This window comes from Mytilus galloprovincialis, chromosome 11 (genome assembly GCF_965363235.1).
Source record: "Mytilus galloprovincialis chromosome 11, xbMytGall1.hap1.1, whole genome shotgun sequence".
NCBI classification, from domain to species: Eukaryota; Metazoa; Mollusca; class Bivalvia; order Mytilida; family Mytilidae; genus Mytilus; species Mytilus galloprovincialis.
Genome location: NC_134848.1, coordinates 57123138 through 57139028, shown reverse-complemented (window position 1 = coordinate 57139028; position 15891 = coordinate 57123138). Strand labels below are relative to the sequence as shown.

The 15891-nt window shown below is 32.3% G+C and overlaps 1 protein-coding gene across 1 annotated transcript; it reads right to left on the bottom strand.

Moving 5' to 3' along the window:
* Window positions 1–6138: 6138 nt before the first annotated feature.
* LOC143052443 (procathepsin L-like) lies at window positions 6139–14977 on the bottom strand. The gene is made up of 8 exons (XM_076225477.1): window positions 14838–14977; window positions 11457–11593; window positions 10594–10699; window positions 9543–9692; window positions 9043–9166; window positions 7831–7931; window positions 6725–6996; window positions 6139–6299 (listed from the first exon to the last, which is right to left on the bottom strand). Exons 2-8 carry the CDS (start codon window positions 11591–11593, stop codon window positions 6200–6202), a joined length of 990 nt encoding a protein of 329 aa, XP_076081592.1. The 5' UTR covers window positions 14838–14977; the 3' UTR covers window positions 6139–6199.
* Window positions 14978–15891: the final 914 nt, after the last annotated feature.

Here is a 15891-nt window from a genome sequence, read left to right as displayed (position 1 = left end):
ACTCCCCCCCCCCCCAATCTTTTGCATTAGAGTATTAGAGTTTCTTAAAAATATTATGGAATTTATTAATATCTTATATTTCTTATGGTAAAAATGTTTCTGAATATTCGTTCCATACGGCGGATTGCCTCCAAAAGTATCAATGCAGCTTTTAAAGAATATTCAATGTATACACAGGTAATCTCTTTTGTGTTTCGACACAGTCCCCACATTTAAAGTGTAATTTGTCAACCTCAGCGTCGTGAATATACCTTTTCGTAACATGTCTATTAGACGTTTTCGAAAACTAAGTTTACAATAACATTTAAGTTGACGATGATAATTACAGGTAAACTTACCTGTGGGTCATCTCAAAATACATAATGTCTCGAAAAATGTGGCTACATGCTTAATAACCGAAAACAATTAGAGATGCAATTTTAATGAAAATCAGCTGTTTTTCACCATTTTTATAAATAAATACTGCTTTTATTCGTCTGAATCTGACCCAATGCTTTCAGTAATTTAGGAATTTTCTTTGCCATAAATTTATCATAGGTAAGCTGATTTTTCCTTACAAGCTGCATCAATGATGCTTTTTTGGGCTCCGCTTTTTTGTAAGTTATGGACCACAGGAAAAGACAACTATTGGTCGGGTTTTTCCAGTGGTAGTGTCGCCACCGCCGGATATATCTGGCTTTTTATATCTGGCTTTTTGAAAATGCTAGTTTTTGCAGTTATTTCTATTGTAAAAAAAACCTTTTTAACCATTACTTGGACTTAGATATAGAATTATAGATGAGGCCGTAGACACTTGGGAGGGAAACATTTTCAAGTTATAGATACTCTTTTTATCAAACAACTGGTGAAACGGCCGAAACACTTTTAGACATATTGAGACAAATTGGAAATTATGTTTCCCAGAATGACACTGGCAGGCCATACAAACTTCCCCCGAGAAATAGAGTTATGTTCATGCTTTGGCTAAGATCATTTCCATGTTACTACATGCTTACCTTATACAATTATGGCCCGTAGAAAAGGTGAATATCCAAAATTGTCAACACGAGAAGGTTATTTCACTGAGGGCAAAGCCCGAAGTGAAATAATTTTTAAGGGTTGACAATTTTGGATATTCATCGATTCGAGGAGCCACAATTGTTTTATTGTACCGAACTAACAGTGGAATTAAGGGCCTTTTGAATCATTGAAAAAGCACTTACTATATTCTTTAGTAACAAACAGTGCAACACAGGTCAGTGACGTTTGAAAATACATTTGTGTCCTAGAATTTCTCGTATGTACAACAAAGGTAGAATCTTATTGTAAAATATTGATGGCCCCGAAAAGGACCGTTTATAAGAGATATCATCGGCACTAGATGCATGTCCAAAGCCTTATTCCCTCGTCTCTCGCTGGGCTTCCTGTAACCTGAACGCTGCCATTTTATTTATTTACGTCTGTGACGTCATTTTCATGGGAGGTAACTCGTGTACAAATCAAGGAACTCAAAAGGTTATTCGCCGGTGAATAATAGGGTTATTCACCACGGGTGTAAATTTTTAGGGTTATTCGTCCTTCCTTGCAATTAAATGAAAATTAACTGAATTATTCAATGTCACGTGATAACGTATTACCCAATAGAATTGTTTGTTATATATGTAAGGTATAATAATAATTTTTGAGGTAAGCGTTACCACAATACATTATGAAATTAATCGGTGCATTCCCGTGTTTTACCAACAGTTTCATCATCTAGTACATTGACCATCTCTTAGTGAATGGACAGCAAAGATGAGAAACTAGGAAAAACTCCCAATGGCAGTGGGTGCTATTGACGGTACCTCAACGGAAATTTACAGGCCACTTGTTGAGCCTCAGAAGCTTTATTATTCTGGACATCGCAACTTTCATTGCGTACATACTCAGGTCGTCATCGATAATTAAGGCAAAATATGATATATTGATGCCGGGTTTTGGGAACATCAAAATGACGCACAACAGTTTGCAATGATGAGGTCAATTGGAAGAAATGCGGAGCTTGACTTTCCTGAAGGAATAGTTTTACTGGCAGATAAAATATATCCTAATAGATATAATCTTATGACACCCTATACACGCCAGCAAATACAGCGAAAACCGGACAATTTTAAAAGGAAGTGTCGCAAAATTAATAATTTAATCAAATAATACAGAGTCACTGTTGAACATTCTATTGGATAATTGAAGAATTATAGAGTTATGGGAAGTCTTTGGAGACATCCGAGGAGAAAACTTCGTCATATAGTAAATATGTGTGCTGCTTTTGTATGCAGGCGTAACGACTTGTTTCGTTGATTTGAATAAAAATAAATAATATTTGAGTTATTTTCAATTTGTCAATATTGTACACTTTGAAATGACCCCTCTAAATTATCTGTAAATGTCATCATAAATGTAAACATAAAAGTTTAAAATGTCTATTAATAGTTATCAAAGGTACCAGGATTATAATTTAGTACGCCAGACGCGCTTTTCGTCTACATAAGACTCATCAGTGACGCTCATATCAAAATATTTATAAAGCCAAACAAGTACGTCAAGTATAATAACAGAAACTTTTTAGGTCGTGACTTACCTGTCTTTTCAGAACAACAAAATTTCATCAACAAGGCTGTTACAAGGATAACTAGTGTTATTGTCATGGTTAATTTCTGTGCTGAAAATATGAATTTGTTAATGAGAAGCAAAATCGGAAATGCATGGTATGTTGCACATGGCGACAATCGAAAGTTATTGAAGCGGGAATATTAATCTAGAAATCTTATAAATTAATTAAAGAAAAAAAAACTGAACATGTCAACCCAACGAAACAATTGGTGATCACTTGTTACTTGTGGGTTATTTTTCTGTCAGTTTATCTGAAGAACTGGTATAATTTAGAATAAAACATCCTTTTTAATCATATAAAAGATCAAAATTCATTACGAAACAGATTATTTTTCAAATCATATACAGACCATGTTAAGGTGGCTCACGGATCTAAATAAAAAAATTATTTTAATATAGGATTTTGCTATATTTTTCTACAAATGAACTTTATCTTATACTTGATAGAAAAATAAAATAAAATAAAAAGATCGGGTCACCGTTCATTTTCACTCACAATTTGTCCGAAAGAAACATACATTTTTGTAAAGTTACTTTTTTCTTTTGAACTAATAGGAGAAAAAAAGGTGATATCGAAATAAAAAAAGAAAGAAATTACAGAAATCGCTCGAATTCTACAAAAGTTTAGTTTAGGTACAGCTTATTCGAAAATAATAATAAAAAATATAGGTCACCGATGAGTTAAAAAAGATATTTCAATTTTAATACCCCAAAAAATTGCATTTTTGCAGCAAAGGGAGATAATTTGGAGCATTTTCAATGATATATACATTTTAAAAGTCATCTGGGGCCAAGACAAATTGATTTTTTTAAATGATTTTTATACCATATGATAAAGTAACAACTAATACAGGTAATAAATAGAATTTGTAATGAAAAGTAACTGTTTTAAAAAAAAAATTCCGAAATTTTTATACCCTCGAGCATCCTTAAAAATTCAAATTAGACGTGTTGACTGTTATTCTTTCAGATTTCAAGACGCTGTGTTTCATTTCTATTTAAGCATATGAGTATGATAAAAAAAAATAAGCTGAATTTTGCAGCACTTACCTTGCCGAGTCTCTTGCTCTATATGTTTCAATAAAAATAGGTAACTTAAAACATTTTTTTATTTTATTTGATTGACGGATAGTTTTCTTAAAAAATCGTATATGGAAAAATCTGTGTTTAATCTCAAGGTATACTTAAAGCATTGTTGCAGAAAAAAAATGGTTTAACCAGGTGCCAATCGTCAGAAAACAAAAGAAATCGATTTGATATGTTTACTCCGGAAAAAATTAAAGTATATGAAAAAAGTTTCCCACGTTAAATAGTATCTATATTTACTTTATCGATCATTTGATGTGCTTGCATGAAAGTGTGAAATTTAAACCAGATCTTTACTTTTTTTACATACATATAAATAATGGAACAGTTTGAGGGTCTGGATAGAGGGATAGGCAAATGTCGGTATTCTTAAAGTCATATGAAACTTCAAATTAAAACAAATAATGTATATGTTTTTTATAACTAAATGGCTAGTCTTTATAATAAAAATTATGTTCATTTACATATACTTTTTTCTCAAGAAAATTGTATGCTTTCCGTATGCAGTGAACTCAGCGAGACCTTTCTTATAAAAATCCGGTGATCGCTTTACGCATGATAGAAATTGTGTTTTTATTATCCAAGCAAGAAATAAAATTTTTAGTATTGCATGCTTCTTGTAGTAATTTTTATGGTTGTACAAGTGTTTACACTTCGCACATTTTTAGAATGAAGCTTTATACTTTGTACTTTGGTTAACGCTTGGTCGGCCTTCTGGTGAGGGATTTTCTCGCTGTGAAAAAGACCCATTGGTGGCCTTCGACTGTTTTCTGCTCTTTTATCGGATTGTTGTCTCTTTGACATATTCTCAAATTTATTAAAGCTATTTTAACGGTCTCACCGAATAATTTAATACGGCTTGGGCAGTTGATATCTTCGGATTGAACATTGTTTGCTACTTAATTGTAAGATATTATCGACTCATGTACATGTATGTTGATATGGTTGAGACAATTTGAATCACATTTGAATCCTAGTAAATGTCTTCCAAACCCAATTGATTGGGATCAAACTATTTTATTTTATAATTTCCATATTTCAACTAAAATTGACTCAATTTACACGATTTACTTGTTCTTACTTTAATACAATAGATCTTTAAAAAAATTAAAAACGTGTATTTGAATTCGAAATCAGTTTTTTCCAATAATCAATTATAATCTCAAAGCTCAGTGTTTTTCATGAACTCCAGTTACTACTGTAATTGTTAATTCGTTGTGTTAATACTATCTCGCATTGCATCTTCTACCATTTTTTCCAAGCTTTTATGCTTTGGAAACTTATTTTTAAAAAAATTGGAAAATTCCACACAGCTGACAAACGATACACATTTATTCTTTAATAATTTGCGTGTTTCTTTTATTGGATTTTAGATGGATTGTATCATCTGTTCAAATTTACGTTTGAAATATATAGGTTAGATTGATTTTTCTTGTAACTTTAGAATTGTTTTATGAAATATGTTGCTTCTGATTAACAAAATAACAACGCATTCATACATGTACCACATCTTCTTATATCTATTTAATTTGCCACTGGACGTGTAATAACCGATTATCCATCCATCCATCATTAAAATTATATACACTAAATGTAATTTTCAATTACAAATAAATTTGATCTTTCAGACAGAAAACTTATATTTTCTTATATTAAAAGTGTGGACCCAGTTTTAGTTTGTTTGTTACCCTGCTTTTGTTTTTTGTCCATAGATTTGCGAGTTTTGAACAGCGGTATACTACTGTTGCCTTTATTTAGTGTTGATTGTATCTGTTCTATTTTTTTAGTGTTTGACAGTGTTTAGTCCACCGATTTCATGCATTGAATGTACCACAACAAATTCAACCTGGGCTATTTATATGTCTTTCTCATAGGGTTATATGTTAAACTATGTACGGAAATGACAACAATATTATATAATGTAAGTAGCACAAACTCAAAATTCAAAAATGAAGATGTGGTATGATTGCTAATGAGACGACTATCAACAAGAGACCAAAATGAGACAGAAATTAACAACTATAGGTCACCGTACGGACTTCAACGATGAACAAAGCCCACATCGCATAGTCAGCTTTAATTACCATACATGTAGTACAGGGTCCAATATAAACTCTTCCAAACCACTTGCCTTTTAAGGAAATAACCATATGTTTGGTAGAGACAAAAGTAAAATAACAAAAACACCGAATTCCGAAAATTCAAAACGGAAAGTCCCTAATAAATTGGCAAAATCAAACCTCAAACATATCAAATGAATGGATAACAATTGTCATATTACTGACTTGGTACAGGCATTTTATTAAGTAGAAAATGGTGAGTTAAACTAGGGTTTGTAGTTAGTTGAACCTTTACTTGTTTGACAGTCACATATAAAATTCCATTGACAATAACGTGTAGATTTTTTATATTATAACGATATACTACTTCAAAGTATTTTATTACAAATTGATATTGTTGATTACAAAGTTAGACAGTTCATACATTAGACAGTTGGATAACTGGCTGATGTTGAGATACCACAGTTGTTCCTTCTATTCCTGGACATCTGGATATAACCTTTCTGTCCCCATGATTCTCCCCAGCTGAAAATAAAGAGATTGAGTAATAATTAACAAATATAAGGATACAAATAAAACATGCATATAGAAATAAATTAACGTCAACTCTGTATGCAATCTCAATTGAACAGTAAATGTTATGGATTTCATTGATCATTTGGAGAAATCTGTTTGATGATAAAGAAAACCAAGATTTAAAAAAAAAAAAACGTAAGTTGGAATACTTCTAATATAATCGACAAACTCAGGATATCCTTGTACGCGTCAAACCTATGATATTATCGACAAACTTCGAATATCACTGATTGAATTGAGATATCCTCAACCAACCTGATATATCATAAAAAAATATAACAATAAATGTTTTAGTATAAATAATAATAATTATTGTCGTTTGTACCCAATATTCTCTATTCAGAGAACCCCATCCAGACCCCCATGTAACTGACCTGTTCTTGACAATCCAGAAGTCCTTTCCGTTATCAGTTCCGTAACCGACGGCTAAAACACCGTGGTCAAGTCTGGTCTGACTACAGAACCATTCATGGTATACACCAGTCTTGTAAAGCTGGAAGCTTGTATGGCTAGCATCGATGGCTACGGCGATTGGTCCCTGTGTAGCGACAGCGGACATCAAATCTTCCTCACTTTTTGATTTGATGTCAACAAATCCAGTATCGTTGGCGCCAACATTAGCTGCATTGAAGTTACATTTTCCATTCTGAAATAAATGGCTATTGGTTTTATATACATATAGCTCCTAATAAAATACCGTATGAATAAAATCCCCGGCTGTATGTGTCAAATAATTGGGTTAGATGAAGGTATAAAGACAGAAAAGTGCATCTGGTATGAACTGTGTAGTGTTTTTGTCATTATTTTAAAAAGTATTTTGTGTTACATCATTTAAAAAGTATATCAATTACTATGGGTTTACTAGTATTCGTGGCATACAAATTTTTCAAAAATTTCTCAAGAAGGGTAAAACTACGTATTTGAATTGTGTTTCATAATCATGGTCTTTACAAATTTTGATGAACGTTGATATAGGAGCAAATTGATCACATTCTCTAATTGTGAAAATTGATAGCAACGAAAATAAATGCATCTACATGTACATTTACATAACCATGTACAGATATCACCGTTTGAAATATAACATTAGTTAAGGTATCTGTTAAGATTGATTGATTGAGTGTTGCTTGATTTATATCCAGTCGCAAATATTTCATACATATTCAGGTATAAGAGAGCACAATCACAGTTAATACAATAGGTAGTTTATGTAGAACAGACGAAATAGGAAGAGCTGGGACTTCGAAATGCTTAAAGAGTTACTTATCGTTCAGAGAGCATACAATTATTTTACTCAATGCATCAGATTTTACGTTCGCATTGCGATTGAACGTGGCTTATGTATTTGTATATTCGACACAGCATCAGGAACGCACGGGTCTATGGTATTAGATTAGAAACAACAATATGCTATTTACCTTAGCAGTATACTGGTATGCAGCCTCGGTATCAATACCAATGTTTGTTTTAATGTACTTACCTTAGCAGTATATGGGTATGAAGCCTCGGTATCAATACCATTGTTTGTTTTAATGTAGGTGAAAGCCAGATCCATCAATCCTCCTTCACAACCATGGTTACCTAAAAAAATCAAATGTAAGACATAGCGTTTTGCATCAAAGAAAGCTGGCTGCCTAGTCAGTAAGTTGATAAAAGATATACAAAAAGAGTTAAATTCGTAAGCTTTTGCGCATGCAATCCCTTATGTCGCATTGAAATAAAAATCTGAGTGGATTTTTTCTTACAAGTGCAGAGCAAACATGAAGCATCGGAATTAACGTTTCCATTCCGACATGCACAGCCATCAGCTATCATTATACAAGGAAATATCACTCACGTGAATTTCACATCAAACTACCTTTTACGTGAAACTCGCGTGAATTTCACATTATACTAATTTTAACGAGAAACGCACGTGAATTTTACGTGAAAACCACATGATAAATTGCATGCAACTTTCTCGATAAAGGAGTAAGTCCGGTAAGGACCGATTTTGGCCTCAAATTTCAGATTCATCTGACGAAAGATTTTGACCACTTTTTAAACACATAAGTGTCTATTTCATTTGAATCAATTAGTTTATGTGAAAGATTTTAACTGATTTTGACATTATCAAGATCAAATATGAAAAATCTAACAAATATGCCGAAAAATGTCACTTTTCAGATGGTTTTTATCAAAAATGAAAGTGGCCGCATCCGTGTTCATCCTCAATCTTTATATATGTTATGTATTATCATAAAATACAACTTACATTTTAATATTAAGAATGAACACGAATGCGGCCACTTTTGTTTCACACGAAAACCGTCTAAAATTTAACTAAAATGCTAGAATTGTGAAGATTTCAGTAATTTAGCATGACTTAATGGTGCTAGTACCTGATAGATGTGCATTGTATTGTCAAAAACAGCCCATATTTCTGTAGCTCTGTAGCAGAAGCGTTCTACTGTACAATAAATAACTAAAAGTTGGACCTTCTCCTTTCAAAAGCAAGTTATTAAAAAAAAATCTGAATTTTCAAACTGAATTAAACTAACGTTTCCATATTACTATAACCAAGACAATCAAAGAAGTTAGAAATCTTTAATGACGATCTTGTTTGATCCTAAAGTATTTATAATGCATCCAATATCCATCTATATATAAATAGAAATATAACAACTGATATTTCGTTACTCAATGTACATACCCTGTTTTGTTGAACAGTCTACCAAGTTTTGTTCAGAGAGAGATGTCAATGTTCCTGTCTTCTTGAACCATTGTCCCTCTAGAGATCCAGTGGCACTGAAAGACCAACAGGATCCACATTGTCCCTGTAAATAGACATTTAATAAATGGTCACAATAAAGAAAGTGGTCATTGATGTTAATTCATTATCAAAATTATCAAAATAGTCAATACATATTAGGTATATTCGTAATATAGAAGGGGTATTCTTTCTTTCATCTTATTACAAAGTCTTTCGCGCTCTTCAATATAAGGACTTCAGGTTACGGTCAAGTTTGATCCCGAACTAAAATGTTCAAACTACAAACATACCAAAATTCAACTAAAGACAACCTCAACAAAATAATACCCAAACAACACCCAAAACATTACTCAAAGAAAACAAATATAAAACATACAGAACCAAACATTATTTCAAATAACTGAGTTATAACAATTTCTATCATGAGAGACTTTTCCTACCTGGTTTTTAATTCCTGTGACGTAACCTTTGGGTCTCCAATCAACAGATGCTGGAGGATCACCGACATTTGATGGAGGTAAGTAGGTTGATCCACTTGTTTTCTTCTCCATTTTGTAACCATTCATTACTCTGTTGAATTCTGCGTTGTCCTTTTAGTGAAAAAGATTTTTTAGAGGAATATAGAATTGAAAAGTGCTTCTTGAATAGTTCAAATTACACGTACGCACTTTTTACTGTAACATATGGATTCGTAAACTATATTTACATATGAATTTGTACGCTCAATATAAATAGGGATTCGTATGCTCAAAATAAATAGTGATTCGTATGCTCAATATGAATAGGGATTCGTTTGCTCAAAATAAATAGTGATTCGTATGCTCATTATGAATAGGGATTCGTTTGCTCAATATAAATATGGATTCTTATGCTCAAAATAAATAGGGATTCGTATGCTCAATATAAATAGGGATTCGTATGCTCAAAATAAATAGGGATTCGTATGCTCAATATAAATAGGGATTCGTATGCTCAATATAAATAGGGATTCGTATGCTCAATATAAATATGGATTCGTATGCTAAATATAAATAGGTATTCGTATGCTCAATATAAATAGGGATTCGTACGCTCTATTTACAGATGGTTTTGTATGCTCATTTACATATGGTTTTGTATGCTCTATTAACCTATGGATTCGTACGCTCTATTAACATATGGATTAAATTTTAATGAACGTATATATCAAAGTTCAATTCTAAATAACTTTTTTTTATACGATTTTGCTTGTTATAGAATTTTGAAAAGCAACAACGTTGAAAGTTATTCGTGTTTGTATCAGTTTTCGGTATACATTCAAAGTACTTGCATTTTCTATAATTTGTTTGATCTCGGTTGTGAAGAAAATCATGTTTGTTGTGTAAACCTACTGTTGATAATAGAGTATGAAGCACAATACGTACGTAAAAAAAATAACGGGGAAAATATAACCCCCCCTAAACTTTAGTAGTTAAATAGTTGCTCCCTAACTTCAGATCCAAATATACCTACCATATCTCCGTATTCGTTCATTCCAACCCAGAAGGTATGCTGTCCTCGGTCAGCCTCCAAGTTGTGTTTCTCAATAAAGTTTAGATGCTGTTCCCAGGTAACACGTCTGAAAAATAAGCATGATTTAAATGATCTTTAGTACGACATAACAAAGCAGATTTATGTTAACGACGACGAATAATGAGAAAATGAGAAAAGCTCACTTAGTCCTATGGTCCAGGTGAGCTAAAAAGCAAAACGGACAAAAAGCAACGGACAAAAAGCAAAAGTGTCGGACAAAAAGCAAAATTATCGGACAAAAAGCAAAACGGACAAAAAGCAAAAGTATCGGACAAAAAGCAAAATTATCGGACAAAAAGCAAACCGGACAAAAAGCAACGGACAAAAAGCAAAAGTATCGGACAAAAAGCAAAATAATCGGACAAAAAGCAAAAGCGGACAAAAAGCAAATCGCGGACAAAAAGCACCGTATCATACGTGTAACAATATTATAATACGATGTTTATATTGATATCTATATACTATTGAATTACTGCAGTCGAAAAAGAACAGTTTGAGGTTTTTGTATATATAAAAAAGAAGATGTGGTATAATTGCAAATGAGACAACTCTCCACAAGAGACCAAAATGACACAGATATGAACAACTATAGGTCACGTATATGTTTACTTTGCAGCAGAAATGGTGTCAGCATCATGAACACGAAACACCTAAAAAGCAGGTTAACTTTCTATCATATGTAAATACATGGAGATTAATGAAATTTAATGTCCATTAAACATAGTTCATCCACCGAAGGGCTTTAAGCATATCTTATAATTAGAAATAGAATTTTAATTTGTTCTGCTCAAATATGTATGTACCTTCTGGCCTCTTCCTCGCCTTCGTATGTCTTTTTATGTTGTTGTTTGTAGGCCTCCCATTCTTGGTCCAGTTCTGGTTGAGTCAAACGTGCAGTTGCTACTGCAACCAAAACGGCTACCAATAATAGTTTCATCATCTGCAAAATCAAAACGATAGTTATGAAGATTTTCATTATCTTTAATTTTCGAAGTCACCACATGACATTGATTTAACAGTAATATTTAGAAAATTATAAATGAAATTGAAAATTGAAAATCTTTTTATATTTTGCAATTTCAGGGACCAAATAATGGCCTCCTTGTATGTCTATGCAAAAGCAACATTTTTAAAAGACAGACAAACTACATGTACTTATACACTGGCTTATTTATTCTACGTTTAAAAAGCAAAATGTGGTAGAAGATAAATATCTTGTGAAACATATATCATCTTTATAGCAAAAAATACAGATTGGTGCCGCCTCGTATTTCTTCTTACAATTAAAATTACTAAGCTTATTAAAAAAAAATGTAAATGTCATTTAACTTGTATATAATACTTTATTTGTAATTAAGGCTTATTTTATTTCAACAATATTTCGGTATACATTTGTATTTTTATTTGTTATATTACACGTTTATTGTGCAATCCTTATAGAAATGAAGGCACACTGATGGTCTCATAGAAAAAGAGCTTTCATTGGGTGTGCGAAGCTGTGACTGCGGTCAGTCCTCGAGCTGGTCTAACAAAAAAAGACAAAATGTACCAAGGGGACATAACAAACTTATTAGTTGAAGAGAAACTGACAATACCATGGAAAAACTAATTATGATGAAAGGATAATAAAGTCCACAAAACTTTTCATGAGGTAATACTTAAGACTGAGAAAAACGCCCGCCAAATACTTTCGTTCAAAACTAATATCACAGGAACTTATTTCACTTTTTTTTTAAATTTTAATATTGGAACAAAACTCATGGTGCTGTGATTTTTGTTCTGGAACTCATTTCACACTTGGTTAAAAAATTAGTTCCGGAACAAGTTTTATAGTGCTTGAACATATTTTCTGTGACATAAGTTCTGGTGGAACATATTTCCTATGAAATTTGTTCCGGCGGAACAAATGTCACGCCTGAACAAATTTTTTGTTACAATATCAGGGGTTTTGAATATTCTGATTCATTATGTTGGCATGCTGATTATAGTTGAGTGACAAATCGGGAAAAGTCGCTTATTTTAAATAGTTTAATGGACCGAAATACCTCACGGCTGAAAATTCGCATGAAGATAGAGTAAACATTATACTTTCATTTTAGCCCTGTCGTAGAGTTTTCCCACGGTGCAGATCTTTATTATGGTATTGGTACAAAGCGGAAAAATGGAAGCTAAACTTATAATTTGTAAATGCTAATTCTTTATCGTACAAGGGACATTTAAAAATAAAGGAAATAACGCGGAAAGGAAAGAAAGAATGTCTTTCTGAAACCTATATTGTGACAGCTACATTTGTACCACGTCCAAAATCTGGAAAATATTTTCTGATTTTAATCAAAATAAAACATTATCTTTGAAGCTTGTCCACTTGACGTTAAGCTATCATCCATGTATCACAACAAACAAATCTTAACCTAGATTCCTTATTTTAAGGTCGTTTCACAACAATTTATCTTGTGTGTATTGGCAGGTGGTTATCCTTTTATCAGTAAATAATCACGTCGCGGAGGTCTCAGATATTTTGATTTAAGTAAGGTATGATAGTCTTGAACTTGACCTTGATTTCAACCCATGCAAAAAGTAAAATCACAAAAATACTGAACTAAAAGGAAAATCAAATAGGAAAGTCCATAATCACATGGCAAAATCAAATGACAAAACACATCAAAAAAGAATGGACAACAACTGTCATATTCCTGACTTGGTACAGGCATTTTCAAATGTAGAAAATGGTGGATTAAACCTGGTTTTATAGCACTAAACCTCTCACTTTGTACGACAGTCTCGTCAAGTTCCGTTATATTTTCAATGATGCGTGAACTACATCAATCATTTAAAGCATTTCTGAATTTAAGACTGAAAGAGGACAACAAGTTTAAAATTTCGTATCTACAAGCATATTGACAGAAACAAACATGTCACATTTATAAGCTTCGATTGCTATCATTAAAATGATTTAAAGCCAATTTCCTAATGCATGTACATGTAGGGTAAATCTGTTTTTGGCTTGCTTGCTTTGTTTGTATAATCGCATGATCAAGCATTGTAATTAAAATTGGCATCTGCAATCAATATTTACAGGCATAGGTAAACATGTGTACTATCTGAAATTTGATTGGGAACAAAGCAAGCAAGGAATCAAGCTAACCAAAACCTTACTCTACATGCGTTAGTCAATTAGCCCTCAAATTAAGGTACAATTGTGTTTAAGAGTCAACTTCCTTAATCTAGATCTCTCTAATTACTATCTGATTCAACAGTTACTAGGTGTTGAGGTAGTTAGCTACACCATTTCTTCTTTAAGTAAATATTGATGATTTTTGCCAATGGCCATCGAGTTCTATGCCACCTTTCCAGATTAAGTTGACCAGAACAACTGATGTAAAGATTTACCAATATCGGCCATAAAGTCCTATTTTGATGTACCTGTAGCTAAACCTACGATATAGATTTGTATCAGCAAATCGCAAAATAAAATCCTCTAACAACTCTTAAAAGGTAATTCACCCTCCCCAACCCCTCACCCCCCCCCCCCCCCAAAAAAAAAGAAAAGAAAAGTAAATCGAAACAGACAAGACAGACAAAAAAGAAAAAAAACACATAAAAACAGAATAATTCCAGAAAACAATTAACGAGGAGAAAAAATAAAAAAAATACTTTAAACTGAATGCTATTCCTCACGGTTGACTGGTTTATCGAAAAATTTTCAATCGAAACTAACCGACATTTAATGTAATGAAAAAAAGTGGTACTGCCAATTATGCATTGGTGTATACTTAGACTAGTCTAGCAAATCGTCTTCAGCAAAACAGAATATTTACGTTTGATATATAATTTAATAATTCAAAGAGATGTCTTCATTCAAAAACGCCCAACATTTTTCTTTTCGGTCTATACAAATGAAAGGAATGGTGCATGTTTGATAAGAATGAAAATATATATTATTAAAACATATTCGCAATGAAACATATCGCCCTGAATTTGCATGAAAATATTTGCCACTGGGCATTCGGCAAACAATTAATCAATTAATAAATTAATATTCCGTGCTAGCTTTGCATAAAATATTTGCCGATGGACGTTTCTCAATAAATTAATCAATTGGGAAACTAAATATTTGCGCCATCAAAGTACCTCTACAAATTTAAGCAAAAATATATATTAAGAAGGAGTAGACAAGAACCTACCTTTCCGATCTACCTGTAAAGGGAATATGTAAAGCGGTCCGCTATGATAACAGTCTTTATTCCAGTCTATCGGTTTTATCTTCCTTTGAAGTGTAATGTGACGGTCATGTGGTCCAATCTAGAACATATGACCTTATCTAAATAATTGCACTTATGATATTGAATTTTGTCAGTCATTTTACATGACTTCTCATATTAATTTTTTGTTTAAATGTTGCGTAAATTTGTAAATAAAATCAGATGTGGGCCATATGTCAATGTAATAGCCATCACCTCTGCAACACAAATAACCAACATTTATCATATTTTAGCAGAGATATTAAAATGTTTAAAGAATGTTCAGATACAATGTATGAATGTTGTATTTTCACAGTAAAAACACAACGACATATTTTTTTACTGAAATTTTATCACAATTGAAAAATAAGAAACACAAAAATCTGTTGCTGAATGTCTGTCTGGAAAGTCGATCTTATATTAAAAACGTCTCCTTAAGGTGGTACCCAACACTTTCACTAAAATTAATTTGGCTATTTTAATTTTCATAAAATTTTGTCAAAGTATTTACTTTGACCCTTTAACAAAAATATAAAAATTTCAAAAATTTTGAACCAACCGTTTTGTCAGAAAAATTACACTGGTTACTGTATATAGCAGTTTGACTAACACCAATTTTGATCATTGAGAAGCTTAATATTACGACACAACGTAATTAAAACGTTAAGCTGACTTTACAGAGTTATCTCCCTGTAGATTTAGGTACCACCTTAAGTGAGAAAATATTTTATTGTCCCATATTTGATTGTTTTCTCAAATGTATGAAAAATCAACGTAGAAAAAAAGTAATAAAGATTTGTAAAACAAACTTATATAGAATGAAATTCAAAACAGTGTAGCTGTGGTCATTGATTGACACATTAAAATCATCCATTGACTGGGACAATTTAGGTGAACGTTTGTATGTAACGACCAATGCTCACTATGTACTTTTTAAAGACACTTAAACTATGGGGTCACCAAAGGTTCTCAACACCTAAATAAAGTAATTCGAAAA

What these genes read in the sequence shown, in the direction of transcription:
- LOC143052443 (XM_076225477.1), bottom strand. Translation starts at nt 11,593, where the DNA reads ATGATGAAACTATTATTGGTAGCCGTTTTGGTTGCAGTAGCAACTGCA. An exon ending in GGCGAGGAAGAGGCCAGAAG is followed by an intron (nt 10,700 to 11,456) that starts GTACATACATAT and finishes CTTATTTTTCAG; the next exon opens with ACGTGTTACCTGGGAACAGC. An exon ending in TGAACGAATACGGAGATATG is followed by an intron (nt 9,693 to 10,593) that starts GTAGGTATATTT and finishes TTTCACTAAAAG; the next exon opens with GACAACGCAGAATTCAACAG.